This window comes from Mauremys reevesii, linkage group 7, assembly GCF_016161935.1.
Source record: "Mauremys reevesii isolate NIE-2019 linkage group 7, ASM1616193v1, whole genome shotgun sequence".
In the NCBI taxonomy this organism is placed as follows: domain Eukaryota; kingdom Metazoa; phylum Chordata; order Testudines; family Geoemydidae; genus Mauremys; species Mauremys reevesii.
In genome coordinates, this window is record NC_052629.1 from 58,472,534 (window position 1) to 58,496,083 (window position 23,550).

The 23,550-nt window shown below is 42.6% G+C and overlaps 1 protein-coding gene and 1 long non-coding RNA gene across 18 annotated transcripts in view; one reads left to right on the forward strand and one right to left on the reverse strand.

Annotated features, from left to right (window-relative positions):
- The window catches only part of ZMIZ1 (zinc finger MIZ-type containing 1), a 486,685-nt gene that overhangs the window by 192,969 nt on the left and 270,166 nt on the right, over positions 1-23,550 (reverse strand). For 15 of the 16 annotated variants that reach the window (XM_039547295.1, XM_039547296.1, XM_039547307.1 and 12 more), the window contains one exon: positions 22,060-22,170. In XM_039547295.1, coding sequence (XP_039403229.1) covers positions 22,060-22,119 — 60 coding nt within the window. In that variant the 5' untranslated portion in view covers positions 22,120-22,170. Of the gene's footprint in view, positions 1-12,855; positions 12,901-22,059; positions 22,171-23,550 lie in introns of those variants that run through there. The other variant, XM_039547308.1, reaches the window with a different exon arrangement.
- Positions 1,399-23,550, forward strand: part of LOC120409359 — a 38,093-nt gene continuing 15,941 nt past the window's right edge. Inside the window, exon 1 of one of the 2 annotated variants that reach the window (XR_005601265.1) lies at positions 1,399-1,493. This is a non-coding gene — a long non-coding RNA (uncharacterized LOC120409359). Of the gene's footprint in view, positions 1,512-23,550 lie in introns of both variants that reach the window. The other variant, XR_005601266.1, reaches the window with a different exon arrangement.

Genomic DNA, 23,550 nt, shown 5'->3' on the forward strand with positions numbered 1-23,550 from the left:
GACTTCAATTAATTACGCGTTATGCAACTCTCACTCAAGTCTCCATCTCATCAACCCATTGCACTTAGGCTTGGTTTTTATTTTTGGCATGGTCAAGCACAGCCAGGGCCTATCATAAACCAACCACTAAAAGATGGGTCCTCTACAAAAAAAATAATTTTATATACACACACAGCATGCTGAAAACTTGACATCCTACACAGCAACTGTGCTACTGAAAATTAATTTATACAGTAGTTATGCAAGATGAGTAACCCCTTCCCCCCCCACCTTTGTCAATTCTGTCAAAGACAAAAGTCCCAACCAATCTAAAGGAAGAAAAGAACTTGCCAAAACATTAATGGGTTTGATCTCCATCCTCTTTATGTTTGAGTAGTTTCTGGAGCAAGAGAGAAAGCTCATGCTGTACAACGTAGGGAACGTGTTGTAGAGGCTGCATGAAGCCTTTCATGCCAAAAACCTATTTCTCATCCCTTTCTAATTTTCTCAGTAAATAATTTTTAAAATAAGTAAGGGGGGGACGGGGTGCCTGAAATTTCTCAGGATTACAGAGACCAAAGCTGTTTTGTGTGTGTGGGGATGGGGAGTTGAAAGGAAACCACACATGAATCAAAACATACATATGAAGAAGAGATTACATCCTAGGAAACATTGCCTTATGCAAGAACTACTACTATAAAACTACTACTACTATAAAAAAACTGAAGACTTCAGCACTCACTTTGGGCTATTACATCTAATGCAATAACCACACAAGACATTAACAGGCTGGCAGAGCTCTAAGCCCAAAGGTTCTACAAGAGAACCACAAAATTTAACATACAACCACGATGTTTAAATACGTGTTACTTATTTTTTCATCACCAACAACGTGCTCAACATTGCAGAAGACACTTGTATCAAGGTAGTCGCAGGGAACTCACAATCTAAAATAGCAACAAACAAACCAAGACACACTGTAAGAATCAGTTATTTACAAGACTGATCTTCAGTACTACCTAATTTTACTATAAAACAACTATTGACAAAACATCACTATTTCATTATTTCACAACCTATCAGAGAGGTGGGCAAACTATGGCCCGCAGGCCACATCCAGCCTGCGGGACCCCCCTGCCCGGCCAGGACTGCCCGGGGGGGGCAGGTGGGACAATTTGCCCCAGGCCCCGGGCCCCGCGGGGGCCCCCACGAGCATGGCTGAGGCTCCCTCCCCGGCCCCGTCTCCTCCCCTCTCCCGGCGCCTCAGCCCATCCAGCAGCATCCTGGACAGCTGCAGCGTGGCTCCGGCGGGGCTCCTGAGCCCCACCCCGATCAGAGCAGCGTGGTGAGGGGGCGGGGCTACGAGCTCCAGGCTGAGCGGAGGGAGCTGAGCTCAGCGTGGAGCTCCCAGCCTCGCCCCCTGACCACACGGCTCTGAGCGGGGCAGAGCTCAGGCCCCGCTGGAGACACGCTGCCTCTGTCGAGCGAAGCTCCTGAATCCGCTGAGGCTCCGGGTGAGAGAGGAGCCAGGGGTAAGGGGCCAGGGCTGGGGGGGGTTGGCTAAGGGGGAGGGAGGGGGCAGAGTTGCGGGGGCGGTCAGGGGACAGGGAAGGGGAGGGTTGGATCGTGGGCATTCTGGGGGTCTGTCAGGACTCAGCGGTGGGGTGATAGGGGTTGGGGGAGTCAGGGGACAGGGAGCAGGGGTGGGGTCCCGGGGTGGTGGTTGGGGGGGTGTGTCTCTGGGGGATGGTGAGGGGACAAGGAGCAGGATGGGTCAGGGATTCTGAGGGGAGGTTGGCAGTTGGGGGGCAGGAAATGGGTGGGGGTCAGATAGGGGGCAGGGCCAGGCAGTTTGGGAGGCACAGCCTTCCCTACCCTAAAGCTCATTCAGCAGTTTGAGGCTTGCAGAAGAGACAAGCTGTTAGCTTTTCCATTAGGGCTACCATCCCTTTCACTTCTCAAATGCCAAATTATAGTCTATATTTAATTTCAGTGCCATAGGGAGATTCATGTCAGGGGAGGGTAGCTTCATTTAAAATTAGCCACTGGGGGAGGGATCACATGAGAAGAGCAATATCCTACACCACCTACCTCCTTCCCAACCTTACCAGGGGAGGACCCCCCCCTATATTTCCTGAGGCTCCAGAGGGGTTAACTCGGTGGTTCTCAAACTTTTGTACTGGTGACCCCTTTCACATAGCAAACCTGTGAGTGTGACCCCCCCTTATAAATTAAAAACACTTTTTTATATATTTAACATTATAATAAATACTGGAGGCAAAGCAGGGTTTGAGGTGGAGGCTGACAGCTCGCAGCCCCCAGTAATAACCTCATGACCCCCTGAGGGGTCCCGACCCCCAGTTGGAGAACCCCGGGGTAATTTAATTTTAACACCCTATGTCCATTCACATGCATGTGCTATTTTGAGCATTTCAGTTTTCACAACATAGGCTCATCCCAGATTTGGAACAAGCTCAAATGCTCAGTTCGTGGAGTATGTACATAAGCTATAGTAAAGAAAAACCCACAGTAACCGTCTCCAGTTTGTGAGGGACCACATGGAGCCAGTCTCTAGGAAACAGATAAATGCATGGAGGTTAAGTCCATTAATGGCTATTAGCCAGGATGGGTAAGGAAAGGTGTCCCTACCCTCTATTTGTCAGAGGGTGGAGATGGATGGCAGGAGTGAGATCACTTGATCATTACCTGTTAGGTTTACTCCCTCTGGGGCACTTGGCATTGGCCATTGTCGGTAGACAGGATAGTGGGCTGCATGGACCTTTGGTTTGACCCAGTATGGCTGTTCTTATATTCTAAGCTAAATGAACACAAAGTTATGGAGACAGATATGAGTCAAGGAAGCCAGCAGAGTATCAGAAACCTGGAAAAATCTCTGCCTGGATGGGCTCAGGCGTTTGGTCACAAGCTGAGGTGGTTCAAAAAGTTTTGGATTTTTTTTTAAGCAGAATTTTTTTATTGTTTCTTTAAACAATCAAACACAGCAAGCAGCAGATATTTGGCCACACACTTCTGAAACCCCAAACCATATTCAGGTTATGGCAGACTAATTTCAGCTTTTCAATTAAAAAAACCACAACAAATTTTGAAGGAAAGCAGACGTTGTCCGTGATTTTTTTCTGCTTTTTAAAAACCCCTAGTTTTTGATCCAGAAACAGTTTTGACGGCATATATTTGTCCAACCCTTTTAATGAGCTTTAGGTTTTTAGCACTAGCTGATGCTGAGAACCAGTGATACCTTGTAAAGAAGTTTTCTCAAAACTGGATTTGTGCCGAGATGCAGATTTATTTTTCCCAGGGCCGCCCATGGGGCGGGGAGCAAGTGGGGCAATTTGCGCCGGGCCCCGCAGGGGCCCCCATGAGAATATAGTATTGTAATTTTTTTAATGGAAGGGGCCCCTGAAATTGCTTTGCCCCAGGCCCCCTGAATCCTGTGGGCGTCCCTGTGCCCGACTCCTGAGCTCCTGGCCCGGGAGGCTAGCCACTGGCCCCTTCCCCGCTGTTCACCCAGGCGAAATGCTCTGGGTGGTGGGGCTGTGAGCTCCTGGGGCAGGGAGCGAGGGGTTTGGATAGAGGGCTGGGGAGTTCGGGGTGGGTTAAGGGGCAGGGGTGTGGATAGAGGTTGGGGCGGTCAGAGGGCAGAGAATAGGGGCTGAATGGGGCAGGGGTCTCGGGGGCAGTCAGGAAGGAGGGGGCTGGATGGGGGCAGGGGTTCCGGGGCAGTCAGGGGACAGGAGAAGGGGTGGTTGGATGGGGCAGGGATCCCAGGGGGGAGGAGTCAGGAATGAGAGGAGGGGTTGGATGGGGCGACGGGGGGGCAGTCAGAGGTGGGAGTTCTGGGGGTTGTCAGGGGACAGGGAGCGGGGGGGTGGATGGGGAAGGGGACCCGGGGGGCCCGTCGGGGGTGAGAAGCAGTGGGGGTCAGATAGGGGGCAGGGCCGGGCCACGCCTGGCTGTTTGGAGAGGCCTCCCCTAACTGGCCCTCCATACAATTTCCGAAACCCGATGTGGCCCTCAGGCCAAAAAGTTTGCCCGCCCCAGAACTTTCAATTGAAGTTTCCAGAACCGAGTTGTTATAATTAAGTGCTTCTTAGGACTACAGCTGACTTAACTGAATGAAACTGAGAGACTCAAATGCACAAATATCGCGACGTGTGACTATATATTATTATGGGCAGGAATCACCAGGTGGTGCTGCCAGTCTCCCAAGTTCTTTTTTTTTTTTTTGCAAGCAAATTTTATTTATTTATTTACTGATGCAGGATTTTGCACAGGGGAGCTATGGCAAGAAGCAAGGGCGTTCTCTCTCTGCCTTAATCTCACTAACTTCTTGAGGCAGAGTTGCTCCCTGGGAAGTAGGAATTGGTGGTTGGGCTGAGATCCCTGAAAGAGAGGATTATCTATATGTTGTCTGTGAGCATCTCTGCTTTGTAACTGGTATATATGTGTAAAGAAAAGAAGCTGCATTAAGTTTATACCTAAACTCAGCATCACTGATTTTTCCTTCAATGGGAAGTCAACTTGCAAGGCCCTGACATCTGTCACCCCTCATCTGTTGGCCTGCAACAGGGGTAGGTAATTATTTTTGGTCAAGGTCCAAATTTCTTGGGCAAGATCCAGACTCCATAGAAAATAATAAAAAAATAACCACAAGGATAAGTAAATAAAAAGGTTTTGGGGTCCGTTCAAAAGCATCTGGTGATCTGGATTTGGCCCACAGCTGACCTATTGACTACCCCTGACCTACAATATGTAATCACATGCACATCAACCTGAACACACACACCAGTATTTGCCAGTTCATGCACAAATATGGGCAAGACAGGCATATGTAATATAGATTTGAAATTTTCAAAGGATTCCAGAGCACTGTAAAACAAAGTCATATACCCTTTATATACTGAGTTCTCTATACACCCACACCAAAATGCATGCCTTATACAACTGAAATCTTGAGGAAAAAAAAAATTAGGAAGATAGAAATCAGTTACCTGGAATGAAATACGGCTAGGATACCAGGTGCATCTCCTCTAAATATAGAAGATTACAACCCAGATGTATACCAACATGTTGTAGATATAGCAATGCAGTAAATTCTGGGACAACAGTGCAAAATTAAGAGTAATTACAGAGGGTTAATGTTATCATGCATATATCAAGACATCACTAACATGACAGCAATAATATGGAAAACAAAATAATCTCAGTACAGACTGTGTTTTTATATGTTGCTATGGAAATTAAACGTGGAATTTTAATTTACAAATGCATATGGGGGGGGGGTTCTTTTCTGTTGAAACATGCCAGGCTCTGAAGACACAGAACTAATTTACCGTATCTTAACTGCTGCTCAAATGGGATGTCATGCAAATAGGGTGCTTTTGAGTAGCAAACCGCTTAACTATGCTAAACAAGTTATTGCATTTATTTATGTGATGTCGCACCAAATTATGAAGGCTGACTCAAGTTGTCTGTTTATTTTTCCCAGTTACGTCTGCTCTGTGTCTTATGTCTCGCTTTAATTGAACTGCTGAATGATAACATAACTAATCACACAGACGCTAAGCCATGTTGCTAGATTCTAGGTTAATTAACAGTGGCCTACAGTCACTGCATTTCTCACATGGATAGCCACTTTGGCCCCTGCCTAGTCTCTGGCTTCACTAGCCACACAAAGCCTTGCAATTTTGTATTAGAGTAGAAGAATACAACTACCAACAAATGGAGATTTTCACTGCTTGGAAAAAGACATACAGTATCAACTTGCTCCAACTAGCCATACATTGCCTTTTCTACACTAGAAAATTAACCCATGACTCCAAGAGCTGGGGATTAAAAAGATATTCACCAAATATCATGAGACTCTATATTAAAATCTCAAGAGTTGGCAACACTGAAATTGGCCTAGTTCCTTTGCAGAGAAGACAATTAACACCAGCTGACTATCTGGCCAAACTTATCTACCTCTAAAAGCATTTTCTCCATCTCTGGCACTCCCTAAATCTATTCCTTTAGTATGGAAGATATGGGGTCCAGCTGCTTTTGCAGAGTCCACCAGCCAAGAAAACTTTTTTCGCTGAAAATCAAAAACTATCATTTCTATCTAAAATCAGTCAACATTTTCTAATCATTTACTCCATCTTAATATTCACCTGGACTTGCTTTTCGCTGTGTTTAATGAAAACATACTGCAGCCTTGAATACGCACAGAACAGCAAAAGACAAACAGGAAAGATGAGAAGGATTCTCTGCAACTTAAACAACACCGGAGCAGAATTAGTGTGGTCCTGTGTACTAGATAAAGCAAGCTTAGCGCTGAAATTAAAATAAATTACCTGTCTAAATAATGTAAACATAACTCTCATTCAGACACCCTTGCCATTGACTAACTGATAAGAGACCAGGCAGTTCTTTGTGTATAGCATACAAATATGTGGCTATTAGATCTAAATTTGATAAGTCATTCCCACCACATTCAAAAAGCAAAGGACCTGCATATCAGCCATGATCATTCACAGTAATTCATTAATACGGCCTTTTATTAGTCTAAAAGCTCAAGAGGCTCAGCGAGTAAGCCCAGCCATGATCCCCTCCCTCTCATGCATGGATAACTGCTATGGTTCTTCATTCATGAATTTAGTCCCTTTCTCACTCCCGGACAGGCCCTTCATTGGCTCTTATGGAACTAAAGTGGTGTTGTAGAAATATGAGCCATTAATTGCTGATGTGCTTCTAAAACGGAAAAAGCCATGACCCAAAATAGGTAGTTTTTCTCTTTTGTGATGGTAAAGTAATGTGATTATACATCTGAGAGTCTGTATACGTCAGGAACTATACTTAGTAAATTAAAAACACAACTGAAACCAAGAATCAAAATGTCCTTTCTTTCTTCAGGAGGATAGAGGGGAATATTGAGCTATTTTCTTTCTTTTAGGGAATTGAGCTGTGCTTATCTACATATAGCAATACATAGTGCAATTCTCTAAAAGGAATAGCTCTACAGACTCCTTCTGTAGCAAAGATTGTTTTGTATATAGGCAAATAAAAAGGTTCAAGCTGTGAACTTTGCATCCAGATAGAAACTTTTTCAAATTTCAAATGCTTTTCTCATTCACTAGTCTTTAAGAATACCTTGCACTTATATGGAGCATCTTTCATCAGAGGCTCTCAAATTGCCCTACAAATGTTTATTAAGCTTCCAAACACTCCCTATTATCAATGGGTAAACTGAGGAACAGACAGACTAAATGACTCATACAAGGCCACAGACCTAGGAATAAAATGTACAGCTACTAAGAGAAGATACACTTGAAAGCAGGCCGCCTTCGATACATTTCAGTATTTGCAGTTCCCATTTCAAGGGAAGGAAAACAATAAATAGTGAGCAAGGAAAGAACATCTTTATCCAGAGCATTTAAATGAAAACAGGGAAAATATCAAAACAGACAAGCAGTGTCCAATTCAGTCCTTGGATACGTAAGTGCAACTCCCATGGAAATCTGTGAGCAAAATTCAGTGTACATGGGTTGAAAATAGGCGCAAGGAATTGTATAGTAATCAGTGAGGCAGCATAACTTATACTGATGCAGAATTCAGCAGACATGCAGAGTGTTCTCAATGTACACACCAACAGACCATACTATGGGCTAACGGGAAAAGCAACGAGAGTGTACCCAATAAAGCAGTGCTTCCAAGCTTAATTATCCCCCTGCTTTCCTTTTACACCTCTTCTGCTTCTTAAACTTATACTAACGTGTTTATTGCAAAGCCCGTTTGCTTCCCCACCATTTGTAAGTGACTTTTTTTTTTGCATGGCCAGTGCACACCAAATCAATTTCTAGGGCTTCACAAATATTTTGGAAATTTTGACAAAGAATTTTTCAAATATTGTTGCTGGGTTTTGTTCAGTTTATAGAGTAGTTGAAATTTTTTGAAAATTTGAAGTTTCAGCTAAAGAATGTTCATGGAAAAATGTTTCACTACCTTTTTTCTGAAGCTTTCAACAAGCTGTTTTCCAACCCGCTTGTCCCCAAACAGGTAACTGAGCCCACTGTGTAGGTCAGAACTGAATCTGGCCCACACTGAGTCTTTCCAACTCATGTTAAATCTTCTATTCCCATGAGAACATTGTCCCCATGGGCAGGAGATCACTTGCAAAACAAAGGCCACTCTCACAATGATACACAGATGTTTGCAGAATTGATTCCAGAATTTATCCAATTCATTTTTCAAAATTTAAATAGCAATGTCAGCTAAACTACTTTGCAGTGCTGGTCCCTTAATTTAGTGATCACAAGATTTGCTTTTGAATTGCGGAGGAAGAGTGGGGGCGGAGGGGGAAGGGGATAATGTGTATCTGGGAGCAACTCCATCTTGTCTACCTACTTTAAAAAGCCATGTTATGTGTCAGCAATATATTCATCATGAGGCTGTTCTTGAAAACCATTAGCAGAAGCTAAAAGAGCTGAAATGAGGATTACTGTCTGACTTTGCTGATCAGAAATACATGGGCTGCATCTCTTTTCTGGATTATATGCTTAGTATATAAATAGCTGCAGTACACTCTGAATATTTACAATAGATCCTTTGTCTCCTAATAAGGCAGAAAACAACAAATGCACCTTCTCTATAACAAAAATTATTGGGTGCTGTTGTGCTATACTCTGCCCTGCCAAGCTGGCCAACGTGGCCTTTGCGATTTAAGACCTGAGAGCCTGGTATCTCATTCTCATAGCCAGCAGAGAAAACGGGCTCACTTTAGCGGCAACAGCTCATTTTGCTCAATAGTAATGCATATATCCAGTTACAACAACATTTGCCAGTCCAGTCTTTAGCCATGTCACCATCACCACCTGAGGAATGGTAATACTCAACCTGGAGCTCTCACATCAATGTGGTATATATAAGGAAGACCTGATTTGTGCTTCCCCTTCTGCCTATTCTAAGGTGGAACAAGAGCGATGTCGATCAAAAGAATACTCCATGACACACAAGGCCTCATGGAAAGTGCTGGACATCTGGATTATCATTATGGATACTGCTTATTGAATCCTTCCTTTAGAGAGGAGAAAAGTACCTTGGAGGGGGAGAGTGTGACGAGTGAAAGAGAAGCAAGAAGCCACAATGAGTCTCAAGATAATCAGAGCATAGTTATCAAGTTGCTTCTTTAATCATATTTTCCTGACCAGGCATAATGATACAAAGCTTCGGTATTACAATGCAAACATCAACGTGTAAAGTTAGGATTTCCTGGCACAATTATTTGGTGGCACTTCAGGACTCTTTTTATTGATTATATGGCTCCTCACATCTTCATGTCTAAGCATCACTGCCTAAGGTTATTAATACCAAAAAAAATTATGAAATCTAGTTTGTCTAACTGGTGCACTACACTCACATTGGAGAATTTAACTAGACTGATCAATTTCATTTTCTAGCCACCTTGACCTGGTTCACATGTGCTAGCTCAAGGCACTAGTAATTGTGATTATAGCACTTCTGGAAAACTTTGTGTATACCTACACCTTTACATCCAAAATATATTAGAAATAAAATGCCTGTACATGAGCTCTAGGTGCCCCAATACAAATTAAACGTACAGTCTCTTAGAATATCACTTGTAAGTTAACATACCCACAAGAAAACACACAGCAAAATATACTGCCCCTTCCTATTCCATGCAAAGCCCCAAAACTTCAGCAGCTCTTATCAATTGTGTACGATTTTGCAGTGTCCTCAGAAGGTCAAGAAATTTGGGCCATTTTGGAGCAGGAGGGGTGGGGGAATGAGTTCCAGAGCTAATGGGCTTTCAGATAGAACACACTCTTCACTACCACCCTCTGTCTTATTCTGGGGGACAAGCTAGAGCCAGAACAGTGATATGGGGGAAGGGGTGGGTCTCGCACGTGGGCAAGTTCCAAGCCATTTAGATCTGTGAGATCCTGTCTGCTGTGAAATTTAAGTAAGACTCATGAAAACATCTGCACTCATATTGGACTTTATATAGGTTTCTCCCCCTTCTCCTCCATTTGATTTCCAATATAAAAGGTTGTAATAAAATACAACACCATGGGTGGGTGAGTCTAACATTTACCCCTTTCTGTTCTGGGTGGGTGAATACTGGATATTGCCCACTCTAGTTAGCCAAACTGTTTACACAAAGAAACCCTGAGCAAAGGTGTTGGGACCAATTTAATGATATAGGAACTTCCATCTTCAATGTCTGTGCCATTTAGCAAGGCTGTTTGAGTTTTAAATATCTCAACATGTTTCTGCAAAGAGTCCTGTGGCACCTTATAGACTAACAGACGTATTGGAGCATGAGCTTTCGTGGGTGAATACCCACTTCGTCGGATGCACGAAAGCTCATGCTCCAATACGTCTGTTAGTCTATAAGTGCCACAGGACTCTTTGCTGCTTTTACAGATCCAGACTAACACGGCTACCCCTCTGATACCATTCTCAAGGTATGTGTCAGTCTTTCCCTCCAAAATATACCAGGTCTCCCTATGTGGATGACAATCTAAACCTTTTATTTCAGGTAAAGTTGTTAATGGATTTTATTGCTGGAAGCTGATTTGTTCCAGACACATGCTTACTTGTCTTGTTTAAAAGGAACTACTTGTGCAATGTATTTTAAAATAGGATATGTGGAGACAACAGGTCAGTAGGGTCCTCGGTCTGCAAAATTCCACATTAGGAACAATTATATAATTTGAAGCTGAAATGACAGCATTTTGAATTATCTGGGTTTATTCAAAAGTAATGTCTGAACAGTTCTTGGAAAACGTAGATTGTTACACATGTGCAAAATACAATTGATAAGTAATTCTACAGCACCTTCCACTGGAGAATCTCAAACTGATTTAACAGCATCAATGATGGTCACAATGCCCCGAAAATGGTTGGAAAGTATTAATCATATGTTACTGCAAAAAGGGCAGCTGAGGCACAGGGAGATTAAGTGAGTTGCCCAATAGCACTAAGGGAGCCAAGAACAGAGTTGGCAAAAGAAAGCAGAAGTACCGACTCCCATTTCCTTGCCCTTTCCAATGGAACAAACTCAATTTTTATTCTATTTTCTCAATTCTAGTGGCATAAGGGCAGAGATGTCCTTAAAAAACAATAAGAAATCCACAGCCAACAGTCAAATTACGTATACTGTATTGGGTTTCACATGTACTTTTTCAAAGGTTTTTTACTCATTTACTGAACACTTAAATATTTATCATGTGTCTTCCTTGTATTTCAGTGTTTTAGCTTTATTATTTTAATCTCATAGTCCATATAGAATGAATAAAACTGATGCCACTCTAACGGCACATACATCCACCCATGTCCTACTCTCACCAGCCCCCATCAGCAAAATATACATTATTAACATGTTCCAAATTTGTACATAAAATGTCTGCATGGGAATGATTTTTCAGTATTCCTAGGAAAGATGAAATTTGCAATACTCATTGCAATAAAGATAAACATGCATTCAGAAAGCTTCAGGGTTATATTTAGGAAGGGCCAGGTATAGGAAGAGGTGCGTGTAATTGATTAACCTCTTCATTGTCTTAAATGGCCAAACTGAAGGCTACAACTAACATTGGAAATTAAAGTTCCATCGCCAACAGCAATTTTACAATTTCCAATAGGAAGGAACATTCAGTGATGATCACCCTGAGAAACAACACAAGCCATCTGAATGTTCAAAATTTGTTTCAAATCATAACCTGATAAAATTAACTTAATTTTTCACACTATGATCCCTTATAGGGTGACTGTTTCAGAGATTCAATTCTGAGGGGTCAAATCCCCCATACCACTAGATTCATAACTCAGTACTTTTTTTTTTTTTTTATCATCGTCTACTCCAGTTTCAGGAAGAATATTTGTAACTGGCATTGCAGGCAACTGTTCAGAGTTCGATTTAGTCTTTAAAAAGTCATCAATTTCCTTTTCAAGAAACCCTGAACAAATATTTAAGAATGCTTTTGTTTGCCCACAAATATAAGACAAATACCCCATAGAACCATTACGTTTCCTTCATTTTCCAGGACACAAGAATGACACTTGCCATCTCCCTTCTTGAAACCTAGAGTCCAACCATTCACTTTCCTTCTCCTCTTCTTGTTTATCCCTATCTTACTCTGGAAAAAATAGGACTGATAATTCTGAAGGGAAAAAGGTTTTGCAGGCAGCAATACCAGACAGGAATGCACAAGTTTGTAGGCATATACCCTGTCTGTTCTACTCTTTCTGTACCTCCAATAGACAGGGCTCTTTTGGTTACCATCCTATACATCTTGCCCACTTCCATCTGGGTTTACAGTTTTCAGTGTAGGACTGCTTCAAAACAGAGTAATAAATAATTTGGGATCCTGGCTTTTTATATAAGCTAAGCATCCCAGTAAGCATCATATTCAAAAAATCCTTTTCAGGATTCATTTCAGACTCTCACATTTGGAGTGAAATGAAAAATTGTCTTTAATTAAAGCTCTAGCAGGCACTGCACTGTTGCTTCTGAATCTTACTTCTGCTTTCAGACAGGAATAGAGGGAAACTGACCGTTAAGACATCCTCTCCCTTCCAATCCTGCTGCCAAAGGGGAAAGCTGGCTGGCCCTGGAGATCCTGAGCTAGAACAGGAATGCAGTGTCCCTAAAGACCATGACACCTGGAGGTCTCCTCAGTTACTTGTGCCACAGGGCTGGGCCTGTTGCGATATGTCCCTAAATAACCCTCGTATCCCACTGAGTCATCAAATGATGCTCTCCTTTTAGATGCTACCTTGTTTCTGTCCTCTGGCTTCAATTTCAAGTTAAACAAAATGCTTCTTTACTAAGCTAAACTGGCTAGACAACATTACCTGTCCAATGCACTGCTCCAAAGCTTGAATTGTTTGTAGTATCACCTCCTCCTCATTATCTGGCTGAGAGAGGCTGACCAAGAAGGGATAATCAGTTGTCACCATACCTCTGATTCCAACTCCCGTCTCAGCAAGTCTAGACTGCTGTAGCAATAACTTTGTAACCGGAGTAACCGCCAAAGTTCTGATCTCAGATTCCTGAGCGGCCCTACCGACTCTCTTCTTGGGAGCCATAATGCTTCCCACAAATAGTGAGAAAGGGAAGAGGAAAACGAGGAATCTTCAAATGCTCAGAGTAGCAGAACTGCACCTCCTGGTAGGTAATTAGACAGCTAAGGACACCGAAACCCACCCAAAGAAAAACATTTGCTGTTGGAAGTCAAAGTCTCAGCAGCACTATCTCAGCAGCTTCTGTAACCAGTTCATCCAAATAGGAAGTGACCCTCCCCCAAGGAAATTACTCTTCTCCCCTCCCTTCCTTACCCCACGTACTTCTGTGTTTTATGCATTTGGGGGAGGAAGGCAACTCTTTCATGTCAGCTTCTTTTTCGGTTAGAACTCAAACAGCTCAAATGAAGGGAGGAGGGTGGGAAGATCTCTGGCAGCTAGCCCTAACCAGCTAAGGAAGAAAATCTCCATTATGCCATGGAGCACTGTGATGCTGTTAATATAAATGGCCATTATGTCTGCTTGGAAATAACAGTGTCTTCCCCCTACCCTGATCCAATATTTAAAGAACCTGATGGAAAATAAGTTACTTCAATTGGCATCATAAAAGCTTCTTCCCTCCTCCTTAGCAGAGCAGGATGTCAGAGCGGATGGGAGACTTTTCTCTGAGCTTGTCTATATGGAGAGTTAGCGCATGGCGAGCTGAGATGTGAATCTGTAATGCTCTGGCCTGCCACACACTAACTGGCCATGTGGACTCTGCTAGGCTGAAGCAGACTCTGGAATTTTTAGTGCACAATAGGAGGGTCCACATTTGCAGCAGGCTAGAGCATTGTAGATTTACACCTGAGCTTGCTGCACACTTACACTCTGTAAAGAGATGCCAATAAGCATCCATGGAAAGTTACAGACACCTGGGGACTTGCCAGAGCAAAAAGGAACATAGGGTAACATTTTCAAAAGTGCCTTAGTGACTCGGGAGTCTGCTGGCCATATTTCAAAGGTATTCAGGCACCTTATATGAAATCAGAGCTAGATGCTTTTGGAAATCCCACTAGGCATTTATGTGCATCTTTAAAAGGCACCTAAGTACCTTTAAAAATGTGGTCTTAAGTCCCATTTCCAAACATGATAAAGGCACTTAGGGGCCTAAGTCTCACTGAAAGTTAATGGGATTTCAGATCCTAAGTACTTAAATCAACTTTCAGAATAAGACTTAGGATCCCAAGTCAATTCTGTGCTTTTAAAAATCTGACCAGCAGACTTTTAGCAGGTTATCATCTGAATACTGGAATGGCCCACACAATACCTGTTATTAACAGCAACAACATAACAGATTTACGGACTTAAACAATTCATACATTGATTGGGTTTGAACCATTAAGTAAATGAAAGTCAGGCTAACTTCTCACCTAGCAAGCAGGATATATCCCATAGCTGTGCAACTGACTCCCTCACCCAAAGACCTACGTCAGGTACACTAATCATTTAGAGAAAAACAAAGGACAACATAGCAAACAACCAACATACTCTGGTGCAGCTCAAGGGTCAGAGACAAACTTCAGTTTGAAGATGCATAAACATGGTGAAAACTTGTGTTCCTTTTTAAAAATCTAATCTCTCTGGAGTTACCGACTTTCAGAACCGCAGCATGTCCTTTGCCCCAGCACATGCTGCTGTGTGGTTTAACCAACATTCTGAAACTGCATTTGGCATCACAACGTGCTGTCTTGGTGCACTGCACATTAATAAATGAGAATGGACCTTCCTGTCTGGTGTACGGAAGAGCACGTTCCACCACCACCGACAGAGTTCTCCTTCAGTTTTAATGGCAGAGTTGTGTGAAATGGAAGGATCAGGGTGCTAAAAGAGAGACAGTAAGAACATTTTGAAGAAAAAAAAAAAGATACATAAAATTATTCTGTATTTACCCCTCCCCCCCATTTTTGGACAGATCTAATCTAATCTAGCTGTCCATAGATAATATATTAATTGTATCCATTGTCTGAAGCACATGGATTCATTACTGTACTAACATGTATAAGCATATGAAAGGGAATAAGCAGAACCTTGCTCCTGTAAAGATATTCAACTTGACAGACAAGGCAAAAATGGGATGTCAAAAATCAGAGCCATGCTACCAGCTGTATCACATATTCATTGCAGAGCAAAGGCCAGCTGCTAATCAAAGAATTCCATGTGCATGATTGACCCATAGCCTTTTGGATTTCCAGTATTGTTAAAATTATAGCCTTTATTTACCCATGAAAATCACATGCCATTTTTAGCAGTAGGTCAGATGAGATAATTATGTGGAAGAGTAATAGTCTTCCTGATACTGTAGACTTTAAAGATTAAAAGGTTTGAGAGAGTACATTCCCTCTATGGAAAAAACACTCATCCCTTAGAAACAGGTGCTACGATAAGGCAATTGATAGAACTTGGGGAATAGGCACACTCACCACTAGCCCAGATCAAAAAGTTGAAGGATCATATTCAAGAGGCTGCGCCTTTCATAAACCCAGCCAATTCTTAAGTAACAAGCCACCCAAATTCTGCCTTTGACACAAACATGGGTAGAAAGCATATGTTTCCTTCCCCGGGCCTGTTCATACCACGCCACATCTTTTTCTCTTTCCCTCACATCTTGACTGCCCACATCAGAGGGGCAGCCTACCAAGATGAAGGATCAAAGATGGCAGAAATGTTGACTGATAAAGTCTATAAATGGTCTTGAGAAGCCAGGGAAGCAAGTCTTTTCCTAAACAGATTTACCCACAGCAGAGAGATGTTCCAATGGACCGAGGAGGGAAGCAGACAAAGAATTTGTAACTATACAGGCCTCAGGAAAAATAGGAGCAAGATAGATACTAGGACACTTTTGATGAACAGACCAACCAATAATCTATAACAAACACAACTTTTTTTTTAAGGTAAAGAAAGGGCCCTTTTCAGCCTTATCTTTATTGGTATAAGCCACTGATAATTCAGTACTAAAAAACAGCAGTAGCTACATGGAACTACAACCACTAATAAGAAGGTGTTTCTGCCCAAATAGTCTCTATGGCAAAATGCCATTAATTTTTAAAATTAGTGAATTATGCAACTTTCAAGTATCTTTATTACTACTTTTACACCATTAACCCACACCAGTCAAAAATATGTTAATAGTGCTTATGAGTTGGGAACACTGACAATCTCCAATAAGAGATTTTGGAAAGTAGGAAGATATTTTTTCAAATGGTTTCAGGATTTTCATGCTAACAGAAGTTATGCAAATACATGAAGAATCCAACTTTCCACCAAATGGCAAGTTACAAAAAAATCCAAGCACTGAAGTCAGAAAAAGAAAAAGGCTGTTTCCAAGGTTAGTTTGCAATTGCAGAAAGAAAGAAGCAACACAAACACATACAATTAGACTTTTTAACATACATCTGCCGAATGGCCAGCTAAGCAATAAAATGCATTCAAACCACAGCAATTCAGCAAGCTCCTTCTTTGAAGAGAAGGGGAAGAAATGCTAATCTGTTTCTAGAAATCAACAATATGATGTGTGTTTCCCATTAGGTTGGGTTCACCGAGTGATAGAGCATCGCTTGATGTGATATTGTTCAGTGCACCCTGATGTAACATGACACATGCAGCGGAAACAGCACTCTCCACTCCCACCACAGCAAAATACCCCAGATACCAGAGGACCTCCAGATACTTCCTTTAACCTATTACTGGAAATAAATGTGGCTATTTCAACACAGCTTTAACATGCATCATGAAGGCAATCCTCAATCCAGTATCAAGATATCAGGTGTATTTTGAAAGGGGGTGATTTCCTTGTAATTTTTACATGGAAAGATTTTCTGACCTTTCTCACTTCAAGAATTTCACAAAAGCCATAAAAAGCTGTATGCACACAGAGCCAGTTCAGAAAGCAGTAGCCAGCAGCCAGGAAGTCTCAGGGTTGGGGCAGCTCTACATTTCGGATCTAGACATTTTTAAGGCCACAGGGGTCCAGTCCAAAGACTTTGCAGGAGGCCTGGAATTTGCTTGTACTGCCTAAGAAAAATAATGGATGCTATGACTCAAGTAATTATTTACTTGGCTGAAGTATCACAAGGGTATTATGAGGAATGAGTAAAAAAGCAAATACTACAATGGGGATGACAGGATTGCTGGGGGGACTGGTCATAGGATATACAGTCAGTCTATTATTATTATTATTCTCCTAGTGGCTAGCTCAGGGGTCGGCAACCTTTCAGAAGTTGTGTGCCGAGTCTTCATTTATTCACTCTAATTTAAGGTTTTGCGTGCCAGTAATACATTTTAACGTTTTTAGAAGGTCTCTTTCTATAAGTCTATAATATATAACTAAACTATTGTTGTATGTAAAGTAAATAAGGTTTTTAAAATGTTTAAGAAGCTTCATTTAAAATTAAATTAAAATGCAGAGCCCCCCGGACCGGTGGCCAGGACCCGAGCAGCGTGAGTGTCACTGAAAATCAGCTCGTGTGCCGCCTTTGGCACGCGTGCCATAGGTTGCCTACCCCTGGGCTAGCTCATATCCAGCCCAGTTGTTTGGCAGTTACTGAAAGTTACCAGTGTGAATAAGACTACTGGGTGGCCTCCCAAAATACACCACAGTGTTGAGCACTCATTGGGCAGTCCCAGCAGAGGACTGAAGGGGAGCATGGAAACTAAACTACCCTCTCACCACTGCGTGGGCCGCTCAGGCCAGTGTTTCTCAAACTTTAGCAACCCGAGGATCCCCATTTTGATTTTAAAATGTTTGCGGCCCCCCAAGCCTTCCCTGCTCAGCCTCTCCCCCAAAGGCCTCACCCTACTGGGAGGGAGGGGGAGAAGTTGATCAGCAGGGCTGGCGACCCCAGGTATGACTCACGGACTCCCTGGAGTACCCTTGCAGACCTCCAGGGGTCCATGGACCCCAGTTTGAGAAACCCTGGGCTAAGCTATATTAGCCAGATGGTGTGGGGGATCTGTCTGTGCTGTAAGTATTCTGTGAATAAACAGAGAACTTCAGTTTGCAGGGGCTATCAGTCCTGCAACTTTGATGAGCACTTCGCTTAAACAAACGTAAAAATGTAACTAAGGTCAATTCCCGCCTCCTCCCCCGCAGTTCACCTACAACTCTCCTTTGTGCTATGATGAACTAATTGTACATACCAAGGGAAGAATATCACTTAAGTTTTTCTACTGAACACTGAAAAAAAAAATGTACCCTTGATTTTAGAGAACATATTCCTATGTATGCTGTAGTATTCACACCGAGAGACCACACAAGCTGTTACAGTTTCACAGAAGGCTGGTAATTTTTTTAAAGAGCTAATATATTTTCTTGTCTGCTGTTTGTCCTGTTTTATCTACTCTGAAACATTTTTGTTACTAATACACCTCATTTGCTCGCTAGTGGATCAATATACAGGTTTTTGTTTCCTTTTTAAAATGCAACAAATAAGGAGAAAATCACAACTTTGATCCTGAAACAGGAGTCAGTGGAGTCAGAAAAGGATTGTCTGTGTCTGAGAGACTGGGAGAGCTGGGAAGAAAGAAACCTGCGCTGACCCTCTGTTGTAACCTGATCCAGTTAAAGAGGCACAGGGATTACCATTTATAGTGTTTCTCAGGGGTTGGGGTGGGGGGCAGGGAGTGCAGCAGACAGTTCTCAGTCTGGTTGCATGGGCCAATAGCTGCAGCAAGGTTATAAAAATGTGTAGACACTGGACATCAAGGAAAGATTTTTTTATTTTTGTGTGTGTGTGTGTTGCCTTTCATGCTCCTGACATGTTAACAATCTCACAAAGCACACATCTTTCTAGGAGAGAAGGGCAATGTTACTTTTTGTTCACTAGGTGGTGGGGTGGGTGGTTGTGGTGAAGTGGAGTAGATAAGGTGGGGAAGGATGTCTGACACAGCCATGATTCCCAACTGTCAGTACATAGCACAAAGTATTACCAGGCTCCCCACATCAAGGGAGGTGTATGTGAGTAAGAGCAAGGGGCTGTTGTAAAGCAACACAGCTCCACAGATTTACACCATCTGGGGATCTGGGCCAACCTACGAGCAACCCCCCTCCCATGTGTAAAATGTATTCAGGAGATCTCTTAACCCAACTGATCCATGAGATGAACTCTAAAATATCACTCATTAGAGTTGGATCAAATGTTGTGAATTTTTGTTTCAGTGAAATTTCAAATTACAACCAAAAAAAGGGGACATGTTTTTCATAACACTTTCCACAATTTTCCCCCTTTTTTGACTAGTTCACCTCTTGTATTACTTCCTGAACAATTTGGACCATGATGATCCAGAGACCAGTATAGATTATTTGCTTCCAATTTTTTAATCTCTGCAGGGCAGGGTTGGTCTCTATTATATGTTTATACAATACCAGCATGATGGGGTTCTAGCCTCTAGGTACTACTGTGATACAAATAATAAATAATTCTAGTAGGATCCCTGGTTAATGTGTGTTTTAACTAAGTATGAAATCTTGCCCTCATAGCATAAAAATCTCTCTCTGTTAAAAACATACACCATGCTGTGGTCCTCTCTCCCCTCATAACTTTCTTTTGCACAGTGGAGTGAGAATTTAGTACCCTAGCTTAAATCCTCATTTGAAGCTCAGTTTAAAGTAAGAACAAGTGGTGGTATATTGGCTACACCTAGACTTCTGAAACGTCTTCTTCTATTGCTTTTGTCTGTTCCCTTGCTCTTAGCTTAAGAAATACCCACCACTGTATAGCATCACACTATGCAGCACTATCTGGTGTGTGGCTGTTAGCCAAGGATTCTGTTTTTTAAGTTAAAGGATGTTTTTTTCATACAAATCAATTATTTTAAAGCAGCTGGAGGCTTTGGTTCTGAAAGTTTGTTTATTTGCTAGTCTGGTGTTACTGACGTGGTGAGCTGAAAACAGCTGCTTTTGGGAAGGTTAGAAGATCGTCTAAAACAGCTGATTTCCCTCCCTCCTCCCCCCCTCTTTTTTTTTTTTTTAATAAGCACAGATGCTGAGACAAATCTGATGAGTCTGGTTCATGGAATTCAGTTGGTCCAAATCCACTCCAAGTCAAGTGACCTGAAAGTTATCTCGTGGCTGTACAGAGGCCCAAGTGAAATTAAGTTGTGGGGCCTCAGCCCTGCTCCTTGGGGATAAGTATCCACATCCCCCCAAATCAATCTTGTTTGGCACTAATTGGCCTGCTTCCTGACAGTCACAACCAAGAGGCCAAGAGCAGGTGGAGCGTTGGGAGCAACCTTGCTTTCCCAGCCCTAGAAGCAGACCTCCAGGTCAGGTTGAGAGAGACAGATGGGGCCGGATGGAAGATGCTGTTCTCTGTGTATTCCATGGGTAAATGAAGGGTCTCTTTTTCCAGAGGTGCCAGCCTTTCATATGCACAGAATTCACATATATTTTTTGTAATAATCCAAGGCAAAACACAATGAAGCTTTTTCAGAAGAACAGTTTTTGGCTGCATAGTGGATACTTTGTCAGTTAAACCACTAATACTGCACCCAAACACTGCTGCTTTGATTTAGTTACCTAACCTGTGTTTCTATTTAGTGACCAGGAAGAGGAGGAAGGAAGGAAAGCCAGCAGCCTTCCCAGCATTCATAGAACGTTCCCAATTGTGTGTGGAATGGAGGTTGTCTGGAAGATGAGTTAACAGGGGACTTTGTGTTCCATTTGTGTAGGTTAGGGAATGGTGCCACAGCCAAGCAAACACCGTGATTTTTGTTTTGCAAGACACCAGGAGGATAAGTGGCAACCTTGGCAAGTGAGAATGGCCCACCACCTCCTACAAAGGAGAAAGTAGAAGAGTTCTGGCTATCTAAATTTGAACAAGGTTGCTTATTTACCCTCACCCACAAACAACTGTGGCCTGGCAAGCCAGCAGTTGAATGCAGAAAATGCACACCGAGTTTAGTTCCTCAGCAGAAGCTTCTTTGCTTTGGGCTTTATTTATATAGAGTAATGTATTTTTTCCATGAAAAGGTTAGCCTATAAATAGCCCCTTAGTTTATCACAGTTTTAGTAATGGCAATTTTAAAATCCTATACAATGTATTTTATAAGAGTGGGAAAAGATCACATAAACTGACTCCACCCTACTGGTTCAGTGCTGCGAATCTTTGGCCCATGCATTGTAAATGCCCTCCTGGTATCAACAGAGTCCTTGCTTGAAAACGTTGGAATTGCTTGGAAATAAAATACAGCAACCTTTAGCCTCATCTCAAATTGAGAAACTGCACCCCCATCATCACCCACCTACAGCGACAGATTCCTGTCAGAGAAAGTATGCAGCTGGAGGTCAAGAGCCAGGCAGCACAGCTCACAAGGAGGAGTGAGCAGGCAGAGATGGTGTCAGCTTCTGCCATCAATTAGATAAGTATTTGGAACTACTTCTTTCCTCGCCCAGTAATGCAGAGAGGGTGACAATTTCAAAGCCCCAAAGGGATTCTGGAGCCTAAATTCCATTTTCAAAAGTGATTTAGGTATTAGGGCCCAGATCCTCAAAGGTATTTAAGCAACTAGCTCCCACTGGAATCAATGGGAGCGAGCCTAAGTCCCACTGACTTTCAATGAAATTTAGGCTCCTAAGTGCCTACGTCATTGTTGAATGTGGGCCTTAGATGCTTATGAAAATTTAGCCCCAGTCTCCAGTCCCTAAAGCTCAGCTTGGTTGTTATTTAGCAAGAAACATTTTTTAAAACCACATATTAAGAACAAACATCTGCTAACATTTGGTTTGTTCACCGCTCTCTGCTTCTAGGGAGCAAACTGATTAACCCAAGCAGACGACTGACTCTCTGAGGAGTTTGAAAGGTTTCAGTTCTGTGGTGATCCTTGCAGGAGACGTTTATCTACTCAGCTAGATTAGAATGTTCCCCCCATACCCCTTACAAAAAGGCAAAGATGATGTCATTATACAGGCTCTGCAAGCAGCTATGTGCCATGCTAGGCAATGCAATGCAGTGGCTGCTCTAGCTTTACTCGTAGTAGTGGTCTCCAGTTTCAGCTTACCTGTTTTATGCACTGCAGCCGGTCATTGGTCTGCTGTATGTGCCTGTCCATAGAATTCATTTTGATTGTCTCCACTTGGCTTCTACCTGAAAGCCATTAAAATCCCTCAATCTGCAAGATAAAAAGAACAGGAAAGATCACTGAACAAAGTTCATGCACTTCTGCCAACTCTACAGTCAGAGAGACGATGGATGTTACACATCACAGGTTTAACCTTCCTTCCTGGGGATGATTTTTTTTTCTCTTCTGGTTTGGGAAAGCGGGCTGTCAGGGGGCCCACAAGGCATGCACAGGCAGAAGCTCTGTATTTTAAATTCAACAATGACATTCCAAAGTCACATGATGACACCTAGCTAGGTAAACCAAACTCCACTGGGAGCTTTTGTGAAGCCAATAACAAAGGTTCCTTTTACACAAAGAACTACAGAACTACTTCACCAAATGCCACTAAAATGAAACAGCAGAGCTGCTGGCAACATCCAAGAAGTCTGGATTTTAAGACGACAAGGACATAAAGGACTTGCCCTTCTATTTCTATGGGAAAAAATACCTCTCGCTCTCACAAGTATTTCGGATGCATGTACCATTACATGGCCAGCAAATAAGGACTGGGATTACACAACTGAGCCTAGAATAGGCTATGGCTACACTTGCACTTCAAAGCGCTGCCGTGGCAGCGCTCTGAAGCGCTAAGTGTAGTCAAAAAGCCAGCGCTGGGAGCTCTCCCAGCGCTGTCCGTACTCCACCTCCCTGTGGATAATAACAGCGCGCGGGAGCGCGCTCCCAGCGCTGGGGCTTTGACCACACTGGCACTTTGCAGCGCCGCAATTTGCAGCGCTGGAGAGGGTGTGTTTTCACACCCTGCTGCAGCGCTGCAAATTTGCAAGTGTAGCCATGGCCTATACTTGCCTAAGTATTAGTTAGGAAAGCTTTGGCTCTCGGTACTTTCAGTTAGAATGATAAGTATGCCTTGATAAAAAATGTCATTTAAAAATGGTTCTGGAAGAATTGTGATGGCAGTAAGCACAGCACTAGGATTCAGGATTCAGGCAAGATTTTCAAAAATGACTAGTGATTTTGTGACATCTTGACATATCTTAAAGGAGTCTGATTTTCAAAAGTGCTGTGCAACAGCCACCCTCTAAAAACCTGGATCTTTTAAGATGTCTCTCTTTAAGCCACAAAAACTAGTAGTTGCTTTTGAAAAATCTTGGCTTCTGTTTTTATCCCCAGCTTTGCTACTGACTTGCTATGTAACCTTAGGGAAGCCACAAACTCTCTGAGCCTCATTTTATGCATCTGGAAAATGAGCAGCATATTCCCATCTGAAAGAGGTGTTGAGAATTTTGATTTGCATGGGTATAGCACTAGGAAATCACCACATGAGAAACAACATCAAGGAATTATGATGATATAAACAGCAAAACTGTGATCTGTTGGCCTCACCATCAACACTCAGCAAGAGGAGCAGAGTTAAATAGGTTTGTTAAC